This window comes from Leptodactylus fuscus, chromosome 5, assembly GCF_031893055.1.
Source record: "Leptodactylus fuscus isolate aLepFus1 chromosome 5, aLepFus1.hap2, whole genome shotgun sequence".
In the NCBI taxonomy this organism is placed as follows: Eukaryota; Metazoa; Chordata; class Amphibia; order Anura; family Leptodactylidae; genus Leptodactylus; species Leptodactylus fuscus.
In genome coordinates, this window is record NC_134269.1 from 167,263,378 (window position 1) to 167,285,908 (window position 22,531).

A 22,531-nucleotide genomic window follows, 5' to 3' on the forward strand; every position below is an offset into this window, starting at 1 on the left:
ACCATGCTTTTCTTCCCTCTGCGTTTCCATAGTCCATGAGATAGAGATTGCTGGAACCATCTGAAGCAGCACTTTTTAAAATATCAGAGCTCTGTGCCAGGTAAATGTGCCCAAGGTGCTGACCCATGTTAGAGCGCCTCAACCTTCTTGAAATGGATTGTGCATTTCCAGCGCAATAGTTTCTTGTTTTTTACAGTAAATCTGCTTCCTTATTATGAACCTGTTGGCTGGATATGATAGGATTAGGTGATTTAGATTCTTTGTACACACTGTAGGACTCCTGTTTCCAAGGCAGCTGTCAATCACTGTGTGGGTGGGGTACTCAGGATTCTCTCCTAAGGGGGCATCTCACGGAGTAAAGTGGCGCCAATTCTGCCACGATAACTTGCGGCAGAATCAGTGCTGATAAAAAGATTCCCATTGACTTCAATGTGTTCTGTTTAACACGCATAACACATTGAAGTCAATGGGAGTCTTTTTTTTATCAGCGCTGATTCTGCTGCGAGTTATCGTGTAATAAAGTCACATAAAACATTACCACTCATCTACAAGCCATATTTTTATTTGCTTTTGAACATAAAATTCATAATGGAACAGATAAAAATGTACAATGACAAAACAAAAGCACAACACAAAAATGAAAAGTGCAAAAGAGACAACCAATATTAAGTCTTGTATACAGACTATATAGAAGCATACAATGCAGTACAGGCATCACAGTAAATAACTAGAAATCATCTGTATATTTTCCAAAAAAAACAAAAAAAACAAAAGATCTGGGGAATAAAAGGTGAAAGGTACAACGTTCACTGAATTATCAAAACAATAGGTCATCAGTGACACTTTATAAAACATGAATGTGTGTTATAGTTACGTAACTTTTAGTGTTTTATTATAACATGGCGTCTGAATATAAAAAGTGCACAAACAAGCTCAATAAGGCACAGACATCGTCTATACAAAGTATTTACCAATCCATTTAAAGTTACAAATCAATAACAGTTTTACAACGATTGTCTTCCTGGAGAGTGGAGTAGGAGGGAGAGGTACCGCCAAAACCAGAACCAATTACGGGGGAACAGAGCTGTGGAGATTTTGGCATGTTCATTGAAAAGTGGAGGCACACGGAGGGAGGATTTCTCGTGAGAAACCAATGAATTTACAATCCGATTAAGATTTCTATAGTTATTCATATTCCATCAAATCCGGAGCTCAATTTTATATAAAACCATCGCAAGCCACCGATACCCGTTCCTTCTAGATTTGTCTAATGTGTAGGTTTCATGTATTAGATCTGTGTAAAGTTCATGTACAGTGGCCCCTGAAGTTACAATAGTTATCCTGGAACCTAATGATAGTGCAAGTTAAAAGCACTGACACTAGGACGGTTTCACCATAGATGTCCCTGTGACTCCTATGTAACAAGTGTGTGACGTGACTGCCTTATAGTGAAACGCTCACATAATGGTTGGCTGGATCTTCCTGGGAATCACAGACTGGCAGTGTTTGGGACATTGTACGCTGAATATGCTTTCAAGTTATGAAAGCCCAGGTAAGACCACACAGGCCATTGCATCTTGAGGGACCACTGTACTCCATTGCTTTAAAGTGAAGTATGATCCTCAACCCCTAGGGCTACAGAACAGCAAAGGCAAACCTGATCGATCTGGAGAGGAGGACATTGCCCAATATTCAGGTCTATCTAGAATTTCAGCTCTTTGAGAAGGTACCTACGTAAAATATGTAGATGTATTGTGCAAGAACTACATTATATGTGTACAGGACTCCAGAAAGGTTAGCAGCTATGAGATTGTCAACGATAAGTATGCTCCAAACAATGATGGCACCCTTCCGGCAGATCCTTCTTCCAGTAGAGTAAGGTATTTTGCTTGGAGCGCCTGTATACATATAACCAGTGATGGACAAGTCAATGAAAAGATCACAGATTGCCTGAATTCCATTATGTTTCTGTATAGAACAAGCCTAGAGTCTATAAATCGGACCCACCTACAAAGTGATGTGATCTCTACATAGTTCTCTTCATGTAACATGCCTAGAACCCCTAACCTTCCCTTCTGGCCACATGCCGCACTTTCCGATACCACAATCCCTTTTATACAATGTGATCTATTTCTACGTCCAAACATCCGCTCCGAGCTATTCTCAAGGTAACCTTGATACAAAGGTCAGCTACTGTAACACACGAGAAACACAACACCCGGCTATCTAACACATTGCCTGCTGTGCTACCTCAGCAAGAAGGCGTACGTCACACTATAGAAATATATATAGAAAGATGTTTCATGCATTGGCCATAGGAAACAATGCACTCATCGCTTTCAGCCTCAAGGGTTTTGGGAGTCTTCAGATTACATTTTGGCTAATTGATCCTGTTTAGCCTGCTGTCTAGGTGGTAAGCGCACCTGCTCTTTGGCGCTCTTCATGTGACTGCTGTACACACTATACCTTTTACCGAGGTATCCTACATTAGGTGAAAGACATGATATATCTGCACATTATGTTACCAAGTATAAGTGAGATTCACAACTGGTTCACTAGAGGTCGGTTTCTGTACACTACACACATTACGGTGTATACAACTGGGGTCGCCAGTCTGTTAATCACGAGAACGCATTTGATCCATTCACTAGAAAACTACAGATGTGTCCGCCCTTACCTTAAAACTCTTACCTTAGTTAAAAACTCTTCTCATGGAACAAATTCATTGTCCCAACATTCTAGCACAACCAGTGACAGGCCGCAATCTGCAGCTCAACCACCGGGTGGCTACACAGACACAGAGGATATAGACATCTTGTGACAGAGTATTTCAATTATTATTATTATTTTTTTTTTAAAGTTCTGAGGAAAGGTAAGGATGGAAACATCTGTATAACACTTAGGCACAATATAGATAGAGGTCACTGGTTCCTAGTAATTCAGAATGGCTACTTCTACCATGTGTAGGCAAGAGGTGCACTTTAAAGCACTGGGTAAAAGGCAATTTTGTTTTCTTTCACGTGAGAATAAAGAGGGGGCTTAAGACACCGCATGTTCATGAATGTCTACACCGTACAATACACTGGTGACTAGAATCCAATAAATGCTGCACAAAGTGTGTACCCAAATAAATTATCACAATCTTCTGCTTGAATAGAAGAGGGAAGCAGTGGGTTAAAACTATTGCACCAAAAACGCAGTACTGGGAGGACGGAAGAGGAAAATTATCTACAACAAGACCACACAACATTGTGACTGGGCTTTTTACAAAGAATAGAGAGCAATGGTAACCTGCCCGTCCGCAAACTGCCCCCCTCTATACAAAGTGTGATGAGCAGCAAAACCAAGACAGATCAACCCATGGAAACCAGTTCCAGAGTCTTTGAACTGTGTGTCCTTAATTCCAGTTCACTAAGTCAATAAGGCACCAGACTACGTTACTCCGAGATAATCTTGTACACAAGGATATTGGCCATCTATATCGTTTTTGCCAAATGTTGAGCCGAGATGTATGGAGACATCACACTTGACATCTTAGACTATGTGTGATATTTAGTCATGTAAGTAACACTATCAGAGTTTGGCTGCGGCCTTCCCTAAGGGTGGTGTCACATGAGCTAGACTGTATCCAGAAGTTACTGAAACTGCGGAGCTCCTGGACCACCACCCGAGGCCTTACACATGGTATAATGGAGCTGGATGGGTTCCTGTAATACACAACCAAGCTCCACAATATGGAAACACTGATCAAGATTTTGCTCCCAATCTGGTACTGGCAGAAATAGTGGATAGAAGTGGAAATGTGAAGTCACACGTCTGCCTGATCCCCAAGCCTGGTTTATGTCACTGGAAGGCACTACTTTATGTACGGATGGATGAGGATTTGCTTTATGGGGCCTTGGGTAATAATATTTTGGTCTACTTGCACCCCTGAGTAAAGGCACCTCCACAACCATAATGATGGTGAGCTGGACGGTTTGGTAAGGACACCCTGAACAATTGCTTTATGACCCTGTACTAGAGGTATCCCTTTATCAACTGGCCATGAGGAAGGACACTGGCACGCCAGTATTGTGCCAAATTACTAGGTTTCTAATCCCAGAGCCAATGTATAAAGCATTGTTTCCAGAGAGGGCAGATCCCTGATCGGATGCTTTATTGTCAGAAAAGTCCACACACAAGACATCCCTGTAAAACTTCAGACGCGCCATGTTTAAGGACGATACGTTTTGATGACATCTTTTATCACCCTCCGGCAGATGGGGCAGCAGGCGTTCACTTGCCTCTTCAACTTCAGCCCACAACTGCTGCACAGACACATGTGGCCACAAGTGTAGATGACCGTCTCCACTTCATTGTCAAAGCACACTGCACACTCTCCATCTTTGCTTCCTTGGGGTTCTGGTGCAAACACGGGAGATACAGGTGGACTCAGCGGAGAGCTAGGAGCAGTCACTGGAGGGAAGAAAGAGAGGTTTTAGATGACTTGATAAAGGAATTTGGGGTTCACTAACAGCTAGGCCTGAGGCACATTTTATTAACCATATAGATGCTTATGTACAAGACCTCTCACTGGTTCCTGCCATGTGTGTAGTCAGACAGGGCTCACAGGATCAGACGAATAGGGAAGATTTTACGTTCTGGAATATGGAGAGGAACTTGAGGTTGTCTTCTATCTCAAAATGAAAAGCCTCAACTTTCTGCCACAGGTTTGCACATGTGCTTAGCCTTACATAGCGTAAGGACTTGTGGAGAAAATTTTGAGATGGAAGACAGCTTCAAGCATAACATAACCCAACTTCTTTTCAATGCCAAGAACGTAAAAACACCACAAGTGGGGTCTGTGCGTACAGGAGGCAACATATTATATAGGGAACACTGACCCCTGTCCTGGCTTAAGGGCCAAGTGACTGTGGTGGAGGGACCATTACAGAAGAGTTACCCATACCTGTACATAGCAGTGTGTGACATACATGGTGGATGTTACATGTCATGGGAAACTTATATCTCATACATACCTAGAGAGGACTCAGATGCTGAAGAGGAGCGGTTCACACTAAAGGCCATATCTGAATCACTGTCATACTGGGAGCCGCTTGGAGAGCCAGATGGAGAGAGCACATTGGACTGTACAGTTCCTGGCAGGAAGAAAGATTTACAGAAGGTTGGATGCTATAGAAGCCAAAATAAGCCCATACTCTATACTGTAACAACATGGAGGAGTCGCAAAGCTTTGTCATCATTTGGAAGTGCTATTGTGCACAGAAACAGCTGCAGTAATAAACCGGTGCTTCATTCTCAGGATTGTAGGGCCAGTGGTCGCATCCCCGCACATGAGAAAGTGAGGGTATATGCCAGCAATATATCTCCACTTTATCAGATGGGGATGCCTTTAAGCAGATTCCTATATTTACAGTATGTACATACAATAATAAAGGTGTATACTACCATTATACTAAGCACAGATGTGTCATACAAAGCATAGCTCCAGGTATTACTTGTCATAGATGGAAAAAAAAAATATATATATATATATATATATATATATATATATATATATATATATATATATATATATACAAACAAACTTTGTAACAGATCTTATTAAAGAAATAAGATTACTTCTCTTGGGCTGCTTTTCTTCACACACACTCTTATCTCTAATAGCACATGTATCTAGACTCACATACAGATGTCTATGGAGAGAGGAAAGGGATGCTCCATATAATGACCTGACTTATTGCCCCATTCTGTAAGGCGGTAGAATATTATCCTTATATATTATATAGTTTATTATATTCACTTAGACTATTCAATTATGAAAAGTTGTATAATTTCCAATTACACTTTAAGAAGGGCCATATCAGGGGAGGCTTGGAACCTATTATCTTCTAGAGGAGCACTGCATCTCCATTAAAAGAAGACCTTTCATCACCTCCACCCATTCTAGTTCTTTCCATCTGTTAATAGACGCTGCTCTGCTGATTCCAGCTCAGTTGGGATTTTCTCTCTAGCCCCCACCATTCCTGAGTAACAAGTGTGCAGTTAATTTTGGTGCCAAATGTGCTATGTAATTCTGTAATATCAGAAGGGCGGTGTCAAGCAGGGGGTGCAATTCAGGGCTCCAGTCAGAGACAGCCAGTGTCAGAGCTCATATTCACACCCCTTGTCTGCCCTCCTGACAGTACAGAGCCTAAATAGCATATCAAGCAACAACACTCATTGCTCGAGAATGGGGGATGGAGGCGGCTAAAGAAAAAAAAAATTCAACTGTGCCAAAATCGGTGTAGCACAACTATTAAATAATGTAAAGAGCTGGACTTGTTGGACGTGGTAAAAGGTCCCCTTTAAGTGGGAATGTTTTGAGAAAGAAAATTTTGTGTTTAAATGAATAAATAATGTTAGATGACATTAGAAATTGATAAATTCCTCAGTTTCCGATCTCCCTTGCCCATTCTGTCTGCAGCTCCTTAAATGGAATGTAAAGGGGACAAAAGCTGCGGCTGCGCTGACATCACGGCAGTAGCTAAAGGAGCGGATTCCCACATTATCTTACCAGAAGCCTCCTCCACTTGGAGGAGAGAACATCTGGGTTAAAGAATAGAGACAGACACTGTAACAAATAAAAATATCTGTCAGAGCCAGGACGCCCGTTCACACACAGGGCAGAGGCGCAGATGTAAGGTCTTGGGAAAAGCTCACTGTCTCAAGGAATAGGAGGCAGACAGGAAACTGAAGACATAGCCCCAGTACACAGAGAAATGTGGAGTATGAGGGCGTCTGTCTGTACCCGCAAATCAACATCTGTGCTGCTGGACGGGACAGAAATCCGCCGTTTCAGTGAGTTCATGTTTTCTGCAGCCGTCCAGATGTCAAATAAACAGATCATTTTACTGTCATTACAAATAAAAAGCAACATGAAAAGAAAGAAAATTACTAAATGTTATCCCACTGCCTCAACCACTAGCCATAATGCTAAGGCTAGTCTGTATTATGTACCGCTGCCCATAATGTAAGCAGGACCTTGGGCACATTGGGCATGAGCCCCTGGTACAATATTATGGGGGCCCCATGTTTGTGTGGATTTCCTCCCATTCTACAAAGACACAGGGGAAAAAAAAAAAAAAAAAAGTACATTGTGATCCCTATATGGGGCTCACAATCTAGATATAAAAAAAAATTATATATATATATATATATATATATATATATATATATATATATATATATATATATATATATATTATGGGGGCTATATTTTACGATTAGTAGATCTGCCCCGCTCATAGGCCACAGTGCGCACTAATGCAGCCATATGAAACAATGCGCATTATGGTTGCAAATTCTGTCCAGACAGTATATACAATGACTACAGAACATTAGCACCCCATGATACCCCTCCTAGTTTAGGGATTAGATCCAGTCAGGATAGGATTTGCTGCCATAAAGTGTGCGATAGTCAGACATCTGAATGTGCCCTACTAATACTAAGGTGTATTAATGATGTAGTAAGGAGAAGGAGACCAATAGAGAAACCTAAGGCTCCGTTCCCACGGAGTAACGTGCCGCTCATGCTGACACGTAAACATGTTTCAGAGTGAGGCACTTCAAAACAGATCCCATTCACTTCAATGGGTCCCAGTTTACATGCGCTACACATTGAAATTAATGGGATGCTTTTTAACCCATCGATTTCAATGTGTAGCACTCGCAAGCCGGCACCCATTGAAGTCAATGCAATTCTGTTTTGAAGCGCCTCACACTGACACGTGTTTACGTGTCAGAATGAGTGGCACGTTACTCTGTGGGAACGGGGCCTAATATAGATTAACAAAACACAGCTAACAACTCTCATGGATAATAAAAATGTAAATATCCCTCCGATGAAAGCGTTGAGCAGGGCAGCACAGGAAGTAGCTTTCTAAATACTATATACAGCTTGTCATCTTCTGGTGCAAGTATACAGTCAGTTTGTTCATACACTAACCCTGGTTAAGATTTTTTGCTGTTGTTCCTTTGTGTACCACTGGGGGGCAGCCTACAATGATGTAAAGAACATCAGCGGGGATATTGGTGTTTGGCTGCTGTATCCAACACTCTTATGTGTCAGGTCTTTAAACACAGTACTAATTAAATTGTGGCTAATTAAGAACTTTTACCCCTTATCCATAGAACAGGGGTCCAGAATCTCTGGCAATGACCGCAACCCCATGGAAGTGAATGGAGTGGCAGTCACACAAGGACACTGGCACTGCATTGACACAGAAGCTTCAGGGGGACTTTTGGTCACTTTTGATCGGACACCTCCCCTGCCCTGCGGATCACAGATAAGCGTCCACAACGGCACAAACCCTTTATTAATAATGATATATAGACTAATACTAAAATCATTTCATTCGGAATACTACCCCGCTGAGTTTTCACCTCCTCTCATGGTCCTGGATGATCAAATTCCAGTTGGCTGTGACAAAGTCATGTGGCAGTGACATGGGTAGACGGGGTTTGTTTAGCCCATTAGTCAGGACCCTACTCTGGCTCTGTATCTGCCATTACAACTACTGACGTGCCTACCCTTTCCTACACGGCCCCGATACAAAGGCGGTGAAGTGCTGTCAAGTCAGAACATATCTAGTACGGAATTTAGTGGGACTGTGAGAAGAGGTCTAGAAATGGGACATGAAAATGTAAGTATACGATTAGCAGTTTTTATTAAATCACTTTATTTCCCTAGCCAAAACCCTTTAAAAGACCATAAACCTAAGAGATGAGGTCAGAGACCCACAATAGTATCTGTGTGTGAGCCAGGCTCATGAGCGTGTGTGCTTGCTGAGTGTGCTAGCTGTGTTTTCATAGATAGGACATTGACCTATTATTTGCTGTGGCCCCATACACACGATCATACATTATCACAGGCCCACGTATGGGACCGTGAGCCTGCGGCAAAATTCAGGACAGGTCCTTTACCTATCAGTTCTGCAGCCCAGGCTCACTGAACAATATTAATGGGTCCGTGGATTTACTACTGGCACATACACATCATTCATGTGCTGTCCATGTCATTTTACCATGGATCATGTGCATGTAGCCTTAAATGTGGGGTGTATTTTTTTTTTGTAGCCCCCCCTCATTCCTGAGCAATCAATGGGCATGATTCATAGCTCTCCAACACTGCCTGCCTCTGATTGGATAATGTCAGAGAGCTCGGAATCACGCCCCCTTGTCAGCTCTGGGACCACCCACCTGACAGAGATTGTAGCACATCAGGAACCAGGTTGCTCTGGAACGGTGGGGGCTAGAGAAAAAATTCCAACTGTGCTGGAATCAGTGGCGTGGCAGCTATTATAGGACACACAAAACTGATGCTGAAGAGAGGTCCGTGATAAACTATATTTAAAATGCCGTTGAGTCAAATAAGCTTTTTTTTTTTTTTTTGAAACTATAGAAACTTTACTAAAACAGGTCCAGAATGAGCCGTGTGAAGCTGATGGACATATAAGACTAGGCTTTACTGCCTAATTCAGCATATCAGTCTCTCCCAACCACACAGACTAGCTACACGGTGTAACGTCTCATGAAAGCAGAGAAACAGCCGATGTACTAGAGATTTTGTGGTTCCTTGCTATCAGTCACACAGTATATTAGACCCTTGAAGGTCCCTACAATGGAGTCTACCAAGCAGTGGACAATGTGCACGTGTATAGACATTCTCAAAGATTCTACTTACCCATAATTCTCACTTGATTCACAATCCCATGAATTGAGAAAAACACCCAGAGGGGCTGCGAGGAGTCCACACACATCAACATCCCGCGACTGTTTCCATTAACACCATGATGAATCTCCCCATTGGGCATAAATGAAAAACTATGGATATCTCCATTGCTCGCTGTGAATAAACCTTGATGAACAACCCAATATTCCTTTCTGTCCAATAGATAGTCTGGATTTGATGGCAGATCATAGGTTCGTAATGTGCTTGGATCGCAGGAGGTGATGCCAAATGACAAAGATCCATAATAAGGCAGTGGCAATTGACCCGTCTCTATAAAGAGGGTCTCACCAATGTGCACTGGCCTCTCCGTAAACACTATCGTCCTGTTGCTCTCCTGCCAATTTGTGTATGCCACTGATCGATCTGGCGACAGGGTGATGTCAGCACCACGAGTGGGGTGGAAATGAAGCTCCATGTCCAATAATGTTGGCATCCCTTGAATACGTTGCCGCCTATTTGGACAACAAGGTATGGCGTGGTTATCAGTTGGTGGGGACACTCGACTCAAGTTCAAGTTAGCAATTTTTGCTACCACCTGATTGTTCTCCAGTTCATTGTTATTGAAGTTTGCAGAATCATGGCTACTTTGTGGCAAGCATGTGCTTAGTCTGGGACTGCTCAGTCGTCCGGGTGGCATTGTGTCAGCAAACATGCTATCTGTGGGTACAAAACAACCAGGTTAATATGTAGAAGAGACAAAGAAAAAAAAAAAAAAGAATATGCTAGAAACACGTCTATCTTGTGACACAGGACTAGGTGGATGAGTATATACATTAATCCATCTCAACAACATGTCACCTACACATTTTAAGCTGACAATACTTGTCCTCTGGCCTAAGTCAAGAGAGTGCAAGCTATCAGTCAGAAGAGATCGGCATGTCATGTATATCCAAGTGTGATGTTACTAGGTCTAGAGCCCTGATACGAAGACAAAATGGCTGCTCCTCAATGTGCACAAGTCAAGGGTTCATACATCTGTTGCATCTGCTGCCAGAACTACAAGTCCCAGCAGGATATCCCACTGTATGGCATGACATGTTTAGCATTCACCACTTGCCTACTTCTGGGTACTGAGCCAGGATCTGAGCACAGAATAAAAAGATCCATTTCATAGTAGCGAGATAAATGAGTAGGCGTCAAAAGCAACGCAGCTGCCTCCAGTCACAAATGGACGCCGTGAAAGCTTTCTCCTAAGCCTGCAGCTACACCAGGGTTTTGTAATAAACAAGAATGATCCAAGTTGTAGGGAAAGTGTGTTAACACTCACGGGCCTGCTAAAATAGTAACATTACTGAGTAGGTGACTTCATACATTACAGGTAGAACTAAATAAATGTATTCAATTACATAAACGCTCACATTATTCTCCTTGTAACTCCGGATCTCTAGACTAGACCTAAATCATGTCAAAAATAAGACCTATAGACTTCTGGGCCATGGCCTTGTATCTGATCACATGATTTGTAGGGATCAGCGTCCAGGAAATGTACAGCTCCATGGAATAGGTCAGTGCTATATACATAACATAAGAGAAATAATACATGTAATGGGGACTGCAGCCGTGTAACTACATTCAATTTCACCAAGTGATATTACAGTAACAATGTCACAATAGGATTATGTACCCCAAAACCAAAAACGAGCGTTAAATAGGATCCGTCCCCTCTCCTGACCTTTGTAACTTCTTGTATTCCTCATGAAACAACAATTCTCAAGCATCTTTACCAGTTGGGGGTGTTCGTATCACACTTTGTAGGGATACGCCCCTTTGACATGAGACATGGTAAGGCTAAGTTATTAATTCAGTGATAACTTTCCAGGAGTAATAACAGAGGAACACCACAATGAAGCTGAATTGATATTTTGTGTCAGGAGAGGGGACAGGTCCTCTTTAAAACCTGAATATGGAATGCTGGTTGTGGGCCTGGGCAGGCCGCGCTCATCTGGAGAAGAAACAGGGATGTCACTTTGTCTGTTCTGTGCTGTTTACATCCCGTGAAAGATAGCTGAATTCTGTGACCTCTGATACCAAAGCTCTGGTCTTTCTCAAAGTCTTCTTTCCAACGCAGACTCCACATTCTAGGAGGTTTCTCTTTATTTTCCAGCAAAGTTACACTTAAAGAACTAGGTAATAGAAATAGAGGTGTAGAAAAGTAAAACCTACTAAAAGTAAAAAAGCTGATCTCTGATCAGACTTTGGGCCTGCTAGTTTTTCAGCTCTATATGCCCACTAGGTGGCAGGGCTCCTCTAAGCATGAACTACAGCATATTTAGGTAAAAAATAACTCAAGACATTGATGGTTTGTCACTTGCAACAAGCAAACAAAAGACAATAATGTTGGATAGCCTTGATCTTATTTAAACAAGTTTTTTTGTTTGTTTTTTGTCAGAGGAAATTGGTCTAAAAACCAATGAACAAACCAATTGCACAGAGTACAAGTCCACAAGCCCCTATTAAGTTACTCTGACTGCCGTTCTGGGCTCTTAACCTGTCAAGTCAGGGGTCAAAGTGCAGTTGTCACAGCAGGCAGATGTCTAAATGTACAGGCAGGCCGCAGCCTGGGAGATGTTACCATATGAGGTAATCCAATAAGCCCATGCAGGAGTAAGAATACATACAAGCCCAAGAATTTGTCAAACTTGTTTTAACCGTGACGGCGGTGGAGGCCACAAGTCGCTCCAGAACAGTCTGGATGTGATAATGACAACAAAACCGTAGGTGAGTGAATAAGGAATTTCATCTGATGTCTTAAGACACTGCGATCCTTAAGTGAGAAGATGCATATAGCATCAGCAGGATTGCGGAGTCTATTTTCAGTAACTTCCATGGATGGATACTGGTGAAATCTAAGATTGTAAATCTCCGGTGGTGACGCTATGTTCCAGCACTGTAGCCTTTAACCTTCCCGGCAGTATAATAGGCATGCACTTGACTGTACTGTAATAAAAAAACACAAAAACTACCCACAAATAGCAGGTCACTTGTGACATTTCATGCTACATAAATGTTTGGAGAAGCCATATGCATCACATACTTAACACAAAGCATCTAGCGTCATGTGAGCTGCTAGAAAGGTCAGTGGATTGTATAGAGCATTATAAAGGTGGAAGTATGGGGCCCAAACCGCTTCTATATTAAGGTAAGAGTGGAAAAAGAGAACGCCAACAATAGAAATGTCACTGTGTGATATTTACAGGCATAATGAAGGGAAATGGCCTTCAATACAAGCCATATTCCTAGCGGATCGCTAGCATGTGTGGCCGATATACATCTTCACTGAGCGTCTACGCCAATGTATATTCTCATTACTTTTTATTACCAGGGTCTGTTCTATTGTATAATAATTTGTAACAAAATTACATTAATGAACTGTCACCTCTGGAAATACTAATTCCAGAGACGGCACCAGCCCTAGTCTAGAAGCACGGTCCTTGTGATGAATTATATATGTTATACAGTCTAGTGAGGTACCTTCCATTTTATATTATTTACATGAAAATGTCTTTTTTGTTCCTTTTTTATGTTAAGCACTGTACCTTTTTCTGTATATTAAAACTAAAATGTAATAAGGTTCTCCTTGGCTCTAAATGTCCCCTCAATTCCAGAGAGAGTAAATATCACTTAGGCTTGTTACCCCTTTGTTTGCTATTGTAGATAGTGGGTTTGGTATATTGGCCTCTTGCTTACCATATAGTGACAGGTGGTGGCAGCTATGTGGGTAAAGTTGGGATTGTAGGGGTTGCTTCAGTCCTGTGTAGAGGGGAGCATCCAAGTATACAGATACACAACAGAATTAGTTACCACTGAGTGAGATATCAGGCTGATCTGTGCAGGGCCTTTGCATATACAGTAAACATAACATGCCAGTATGACCATCTTGCATACTATCCTGGGCACCTACTGCAATCTGCATGAACCTCATGAATTGGGGCCTTCTTTTGAAAGATATTGCACATTTTTCTCAATATGCAAATGATCTCTTTGGAGCAATGAGGGTGTTGCTATTGCCCAAAAGTAGTACATGACAAGATCCTCATTGCTCCAAAGTCATCCACATATTGACAAAAATATAAATCTCTTAAACACCAATTCACAAGGGGAAAACAGAGGTAGATTCAGGCGACTCTAACCTACCTATCTGTGGGACTGGGTAGTTATGATGGGTTCTAGTGGCAAACTCCCTTCAAATATTATTAATATAAAAATTACTTATTTTAAATATTATTACACATAAGCCATTTATGAAGAAGTAGAAGTGCAGAAGGAGAGAGTTTGGTTTACTGACCCACACCCAGATAAGAACACCCTTTATGTGCGTACTCGGGGTCTAGATTTTAAGAAATAGTTGTCTCCAGACGAAGGCCAATATCAGAGAGAGGAGAAGGAGCTGCCACCAGACACACTGCGGGTTAGAATTAAACTTTTTATAAATTATATACTATATTTTTGGCAATAAATGATTTCCCCCTAATATGGGGTAAGTGGCACCTCAGATGTTTCTACCTTCCTCTGGATCAACAATGTAAGATTACAGGTTGGACATGAGTCTTTGCTCAACTTTAAGTACGTAATATGCATTTCATTCATAAGCGAAAGTTATATAAGAGGTATACAACCGGTAAAATCACTGTGTACCCTGCGCTTTGTCCTGATATTCATGGACAGCTGTGCTTGCGTCCATTAAAAGAAGCTGGAAATAGGAAGCAGGTGAAGCAGCAACTGGTCTCCAAATACGGACGGCTGAGCTCAGTGATCTTATACAGTAAAATGCCTTTAATTCAAAGCCAATTCCTGGCAAAGATCCACCCGGGTAAATAGTTTATTTCAGGAAATCAGATAATCCAACCTCTTGAGTGTGTACAGTGCCAAAGTCGCAGAGCTTATAGGATTCGGACCATGGCTCATGAACGAGGAGGAGTGAAGCATCATGGGTAATGTTTCTCATAAACAGGAAGTGAGAAGGAACAGTCCGTGTTTATTTCAATCAAAACAAACCTCACCCTCCTATAGAGGAAGTAAATCCTAACTTATCTATCCTACATGGACTATCCCGCCAGCAGGCTACCTGGATCCCAGAAGAAAATACCCGCGCCTTGTCTAAATGAGGTAATTTGTTGATCTGTTATTTTAATGGTTGTAACTTTCCACGATCCTCAAACATGAATTAGACCACTCCTGTATTCAGAGATAAGACGGGGAGCCGGAGTTTCTTGTGGAGGGTCAAGTCCTGGACTTTCTAAAAACTCTATCCGATAAGACAGGAATGCTGTGTAAGAGGCACTAAAGAGTCTCTTGTTGCAGATACAAGATATACGGTAGGCAGCACCATTGATGGCTACAAGTGAGAGGCTTGACATAACAGGGGATCGGACACAGCCATGGGGAGATAAAAGGCCGCCTGAAATGTTTCATGCTTCTTTCTAGAGTCTCTTCAGCCATTAATCTAGCACTAAATCCACAATTTTGTAACTTCACCTAAAATGAACAAAAGGCCTTTAGCTGAAGCCGGCGGCCAGAATGCAAGTGATAATAATCTCCGAAACCAGGACAATGATATACGACATAATCCTAAATTATATCAAAATATCAGAGCCAGATTGCAATTTGGGATTGACTGCACCAGGGCTTAACCATACTGAATAGAGATGAGCGAGTACTATTCAAAACTCCCGTTTCGAATAGCACGCACCCATAGGGATGAATGGAAGCGGCCGGCACGCAGACTTTGCCGGCGGCCAGCCGCTTAACCCCTTGCATGTCGGCTGCGTCCATTCATTCCTATGGGTGTGTGCTATTTGAAAGTTACAGAAGGAAAAGGAGGCCCCTATGTGGTGTCTCAATTTAGGAATTGGATATTTCAACCCCACTGCTCTGAAAAAAGTCCAATGCTTCAAGAGAATTGTATTAGTAGAAAAACATGCATGGCATTTTGGTCTAATGACTCCTCAGAGAAGGCGACTTCTGGAACTACAAAAATACACTGGGCGGTAAAAAATGTGGTAATACCGCAAAAGGATGAGTGTATTCCTATGGCGGAGTAACACTATTTCATAGACACCAAAATAAGAGTTCTGCTGGAACTACAATGTTATCTGATGCTTGCTTGACTGAATCCTCATTATATTTACATTGCTTTTCTATTAATAAAATCCACTAAACCATAAAACCTTTTGGAGTTCTCATTTTCTTTATTGATGCACAGGTTGGAACACTACTCCGCCACCCTGCCTACAGAGAGCCGCTAACACCGATTGTTGTGAATCAACCCGATTGACGCCTTGTAAAAACGTCCTAACAAAGCAGGCACCGCAACTGTAGTGACAGCACTGAAAGTCACATCAGGACTTTAGTGTCACCTTAAAGGGGATTTCCAATTTCAGCAAATATAAATTAATGTTTGTATAATAAAAAGTTATTATATTTTCCAAAATACTTTCTCTATCAATTCATACAAGTTTTTAGAGCTTCCTTTTATTCTTTGCTTACTTCCAGTGGACAAAAAAAAAATCAGTCCATGGCCTTACGATATACAGTCCATGACCATATGGTGGAAACAGGTGCACAACTCATTACAAGTCTTTGTGTATAAGTAGTAGTGCAAGTGGTACAAGGAGATGGTATCTTTCATCTACCAAGGTACAAAGCCACATTCTGATTGGCTGCCATAGGCAACTGCTCTACTTTCTGAGTGTGTTAGTATACTCATGAAGACTAGTGTATATCAAAGAGGTAACATTGGACGGAGATTGGATTTACTACACACTTCAAGTAACAGAGAAAGGAAAGATATGTAGTTACCTAATATTTGTACTTCTTGGGTGATTCCATAGACATCAATCAAAGCCCATAGAGGGCTGGATACTTTAACCCCACAATGAAATAGAATGGGTTCCTCATCATTGACACTGTAGAAAACTCTTCCTTGGCGGTCAACCCAAAACGCCAAAATATTGTCCCTCTGAGCAAACCTTTCTGGTAAAGCTTTCGCCCAATACCCAGGCCGGGTGACAAGATCGGGGCATGCGTATTTGGGTATGTCTTCTGGTTTCATCTGTGCTGGGTCATGAATTGTGAATCCAAAACGCAGAGCCCCACTCCAGCCATGGTGCACAGACACCAGCTTCAAGCGAACTTTCTCATACAGATGGATAGGTCGACTAGTAAAGGTGATCCCATTACAAAAGCTATTGCGCCGGATGGCTTTTCTTCCATTAGTGTCCAGTCTGATATTTTTGCCTTTTGTTTGGCAGTGAAAGCGTGGAGACTCTGTACGGGACAGGACGAGTCTTCTTTCCTGACCACAGTGAAGTAACGTGTAACACGGTCTGTTGGCCACTTGACGGTTGTGATGGCTTGTATCTGCAAAAGAAACACAGAAGATAAATATCTTATTACAAAAAGACACAACAAGACTCTAGATGGGATGTATTTGAGAACTTCCATCTGTCTGTAATATCTCAATATAAATTGTCTAAGAAATGCCGAACCAATACGTAATTTACGCCTAATAGAAAATCTATCCCCATAATGCACCAGCACAATATTTTTACAACCACGTCTAACTAGCGACTAAATATTTTTTCGTTTTTGATTCATAAGCCTAAAAGAGGAAAATAAAATGTCCCTCTAGAGCATTATTTGGAGCGAAGCTGGGTTGACTTTCCTATTCACGTACTGTCAAGATCAGAGTCGCTCTTTTGTTAGTGGAAACATGCCGCAACCATTTCCTTCATTATATAGGACTTTGTTTCCAGTCACAAGCCCACTGTTTGGCTGAAATGTAAAAGACGACAGGTAATGTAAATTCATCCCCATTGGAAGTTACGTGCTGTTCCTCCAGCCTTTCCTTCCTTCCTGGGGCCTTCGGTTGGAAATGTTTAACCCTTTCGTCTGGCATGACAATTGTCTGCAGCTGTGTTATTACAGAGGCTGAACAAAAAATTATTTTTGATATGAATTCCAAATTCTACCAATGATGAACTGGAAAGGAGAATCCGCTTTTGTAACACACAGCAGTACAAAAATTTTAAAAAATGGATCATCGCCATGACCCGAAACACTTTGGCCATTCCAGAACATCTTGTAGTAGTTTGTAAAGGGCCATTTATTGGTGACCACACTTCATTATTAGTAAACCTAGCATTCATTTTCCTATAATAAATGGTTAATTTCAAAGCCAAAAGGTCCCCTTAAGGTTAATAGAAATCCAAAATAAAAAATGAACACTCAACAATGGACGATATTGTGGTTTATAGATGATACGGTCACACAATGGCAGTAACAAGAGGGCCGAGTCGGGTGTGTCGGCAGGTTTCCGCTTGTCCAACTCTCTCATGTAGCATTGAACGCTTTAGGAGAACAGATGTGATTTTCTGTAATACTGAAGTGAGATGTTCACAATCCAACTCACAGGACACACAACACAAGCTGTGATGAAGTAGCATGGTCATATACTCGATGCAGCCATCAACTCTGATCCGCCATCACCATGCACATTCAGCTCAGTAGACTGTGAGAGTTATTTCTATGGAGGGAGGCGGTGTAAGCAGCTGCCAGACATCTCCCCACAACAGCTGTGTTCTCCCATTTATCCTCCGCTGTCACATGCACACCACAGTCACTTGCAGGGATGCAGAGGACCACATGGTGGCAATCATTGGGAACAGTATATTTAGCTCTACCAGCTTCTAGAAATGTCTCGCCTAAAGGAAGACCGCATCTCAGTTGTCTGACAATAAGAGTTACAGAGAACAATCCCAACAGAACACCCATAGTGTTAGTAAAACCTAACTGGAATTGTCTATACATTATGGATATATTTCAGGTACCTTTCCCTTTAAATGACAGCCCGGAGAAGAAAGCAACATAATAATGGCGTTATTTTCCTTTGCACATAATGAATGGGATAAAACAAGCCCACACTGACACCTATCAGCTATGAGATATTACTTTACTGATAAGATAACATGAGCAGGTGCTATATCACTTCCTATAGTGAATGGGGACATTACTACATTTACAGCATCTACATCATTCACCTGTCAAATGTGGTCAAATATTGATTCTGCGTTCCAGAGATAACACCTACTGGAACTACATAAACACGGCTTAAACTAGAGTTAAACTCAGCAAGTAAACTAAGTAAAAAAAAATGGTAGTGGTAAAGCTAATATGGCGAGTGACCTTAAACTGGAGGTAACCAATGGGAAGGGAATAAAAGCAAGTCACAAATCCAAAATGTCGGATATGAAAGGCAACCTACTGGTCAGGAAGTTCATGACCAAGACTGTTCATGTAACACAAGTCTCAGAAAACTGGATGGCCATTTTGGAGCCTGAGAAAAAGGTTTCAATCCATTGCGGAGTAAAGGCGATGAGAACAGAACACAAAGTAGTCTTATTAGTCTAAATATAGGTGAGTGATATACAGTATATACAGTATCTGCTCGCCCACACGAGCCAAGAGCACATGCATGGTGCAGGATCAGGACAGGCTGTTCTGGGACATACATAACCGTATGCTCCATCTTTACTCATCCACCTTAAGACTATGATGCTATTTATAACGCTGTGCTCCCTGCTTGGGCAGGTTTGCTATTGCTAAACACATAATATACAGTACAGTGCGGACACTCCTCCAATTACGAGAGGACTAGTCACGTAACATAAATGTGCTTTTTATAAATCCAGCACGGACAGGATGTCGACTGTTCTAGACTTCAAACACTGAGGCTAACCTGTCAGTATTACTGTATATCAGTGCTATAGTGCAGGAAGGAGATCTGGAGATCCAGTGCAGACCGCTGGGACTGCCTACCTGCCATCTACATGGTGGGCAGAGGCAACTACAGCAATGTAATCTATACTAGTTATAAAGAGGACGGCCAGTGGAGGAAACCTATTTTCATAAACCCAATGCTTGTTTTCAATGCAAAGGCGGGCATTATATTTCTGCTACTATAACAACTGGTTGCCAATGAAAAAAAAAAAAGCTGCTCCAATGACAGGAATAAACGACATGTCCTGGTCTATGTAGTAAATGCTACAATCGCTGTCCGAGAGAACTACATGACAGCACAGACTACCTCACCTAAATGGTATAAAGCCCAGTACTAGATATACTACTGTAAACCCATATGAAAAGTCACAAGAATTGCAGGACCGAAGGAAATGTACATGTGCTTGTACTTATTGTGTTAGCTACCAAGTGCTTACTTCCACAGAAAATGTAATTGGAAATAAAATGTGTTTATGCTTTATCACCTTTTTTATATTAAGTTACAGGCGAGCCCGCCCCTCCCACCTCCAAGCTCTGGTGCGATTCCTAGGGGGCCTCCCCAAGAATAAGGGGCAGCAATGTGGAAAGGGAAAGAATGAGTAAGTGAATATTTGTGCACAATCCCAACTAATCAGCCAAAAGCCCCTGAAGACACAGACAAACAAAGGCGAGTATTGTACAAGAGGAGATACGTGCAGAAAGAAAACCCAAGAAATTAATTCCACCGCAGTATTATATGTTCCACATGAGACGCTCCATCCTGCTATCACACAACTTCACCACGTTGGGAAGGTTTATTACATTCATCTTATGGCCAGGAGCTGAACTAAACCCTCGATTGGGAGTAAAAAATATCATTATTATCCATATTTACCAGCCACCATGCAACAAGCCAACAGTGAACCATCCTTTTACCAGCTAAAGGCCAAACCTTCAGTGCTAGATTCCAAAAAAATAAAAAAGTGAAATCCAGAGACCGGTCTTTGTATCACAGTCAAGGAACCCCGAAAGCCCATTCTTGGGCCCTAGAAACTAGCAAAGCTGTTGAATGCTTGCTACGGATAGATCACATACAAGCAAAACCAATTCCAGGATTCCCATATCACTAAGTATCCTTCAATAGCAACAGGACTTATTCAAAAACTATTGAGGCAATTTACATACTAAAGGTAGGTGTGGAATAGCATTTGTAAAGGCCATGCAAGGATGTGATTAGTTAAAAATGACTTTTCTCAATGATTGAGCCCCCTTAACAATCCTAAAAAGGGGCAGCTATTTTGCTTATGCCCACACCAAAGTTTCAATGACAATTATCCCATGCTCAATATATGCAAAATCACACAATATATGTAAGACCACACAATATATGCAAGATCACACAGTTCACACGTTTTAAGAGATCTCAGGTAAAGAGTTTAAAGGGGTTGTCCCATGAAAAGCATCCTATCTATACTGCTAGTTTATGTGGATTTAAGACTTTTTCTAAATACATTGCTTCAAAACTGCTTTATTTTGCCACTATCTTAATTTATTCACTTCATTGTTGACACTGTGTTTCTATGTCCACTGGGCTTATCTGCTCATTTCCCAAGTGATGTAGCTGCCTGCTCTCAGGGGGGGAGGGAGAGGCTGACAAGCAACGGAGCTCCTCAGATAGGGGAAGGGGGAGGTGAGAGCTCCGGGATTACTGCGCTGTCTATCTTCAGCTTTTCCACTTATCAGCTTTAATCATTTAATTGAATGTGGCTGATAAGTGCTGAGATAAGGAGTCCGTTACCTCTGTATGTAATGCAAACTGATTCAGATCCAGCTCTGCTACATCAGTTTCCACAACAGCTTCATACTGTGGTAATGCATAGCAGATAGCAGAGCAAGTGAAACCCCGCCCACCAATGTGCCGAGAAATCCAGGAAGTGAAGAGAACACAGAGCCTGCAGTCTTCAGAACAAGAGTTATGGGAATACCCCTTTAACATGCTCCCACCCCTCTCACATACTGAGCGTTACCAGATTTATTGCAACTATAGTAATCTATATTATTTTATACAGAATCGTGTGACATCAACCAGTTGTCATGTTTGTAGGTAAAATAACTTGTTCACCTTCATATAATCTTGCTTATAATACATCAGAAAGTAGGAAATTCTTCTTGCCAAATACATCAAGAGATGTCATTAAGAGAAGACAAAGTACTTCTGGTAAGGTTCACCCTGTTGTCCAGGCACGGTGTGATCACGCACGAGGAATCAGACAACAGCTTGCAGGGTGGAAAGAAATGAACTGTGTGCAGATGCAAAGTCTCAGTAATGTGACAAGATGTCCACCATGGGACTTCTGTACTCTAACTAATGAATATTTTCCAGTGTTTACTAGTAGTAATTGAAGGGCAAGATAGGCTCCACATTGACGTGGGAAAAGCTTTATTTTCTACGAGCAGCTTACATTTTCTGAAAATTGGAAACCGTGGTTGTGACCCAGACATAGTTGGATGGGTTTTGGTAAACTATCAATACACAAAGGCACAAGTTATACAGATATGATGGACCAAACAGCCAAGGTTAGCTTTATACTACTTATAGACAGATTAAGGTTCACCTGTGGTCACTCACACCCAAGTATATCTCCATAGTAGGCAGCCACCCATTGAAGCAGCACATACTACAGTGTATTCTAATATAAGGATACAACATGGTGCACCTTCAAGATAACAATTACATAAAAGTGTCTCCCTGTAAAGTTAGGATGTAACATAAGTTATAGGTTATATAGATTATGGTGTTCTGCCCTGTGCTCGCACATTTCCATACTAATGATACTTACAGTAAAATTAGTGATTCATAGTTAGTCATGTTACATAACTCCATAGAAGAGACATCACATTACCATCACGTCCTTGTCCTCTCACAAATACTATTATAGTATCAGGCTACATATTCATGAACCCACATGACATCTCTCTACCATAGATTACTAGGCTACTTAT

General features: G+C 41.6%; 1 protein-coding gene across 1 annotated transcript in view; it reads right to left on the reverse strand.

The window, feature by feature from the left end:
* Positions 1-546: 546 nt before the first annotated feature.
* NEURL1B (neuralized E3 ubiquitin protein ligase 1B) overlaps positions 547-22,531 on the reverse strand; it is a 40,535-nt gene continuing 18,550 nt past the window's right edge. The window contains exons 2-5 of the mRNA XM_075274712.1: positions 16,571-17,131; positions 9,725-10,429; positions 5,019-5,138; positions 547-4,455 (exon numbers count right to left, since the gene is read on the reverse strand). Of these exons, the coding sequence (XP_075130813.1) occupies positions 4,214-4,455; positions 5,019-5,138; positions 9,725-10,429; positions 16,571-17,131 (1,628 nt within the window). The 3' untranslated portion in view covers positions 547-4,213. The remainder of the gene's footprint in view (positions 4,456-5,018; positions 5,139-9,724; positions 10,430-16,570; positions 17,132-22,531) is intronic.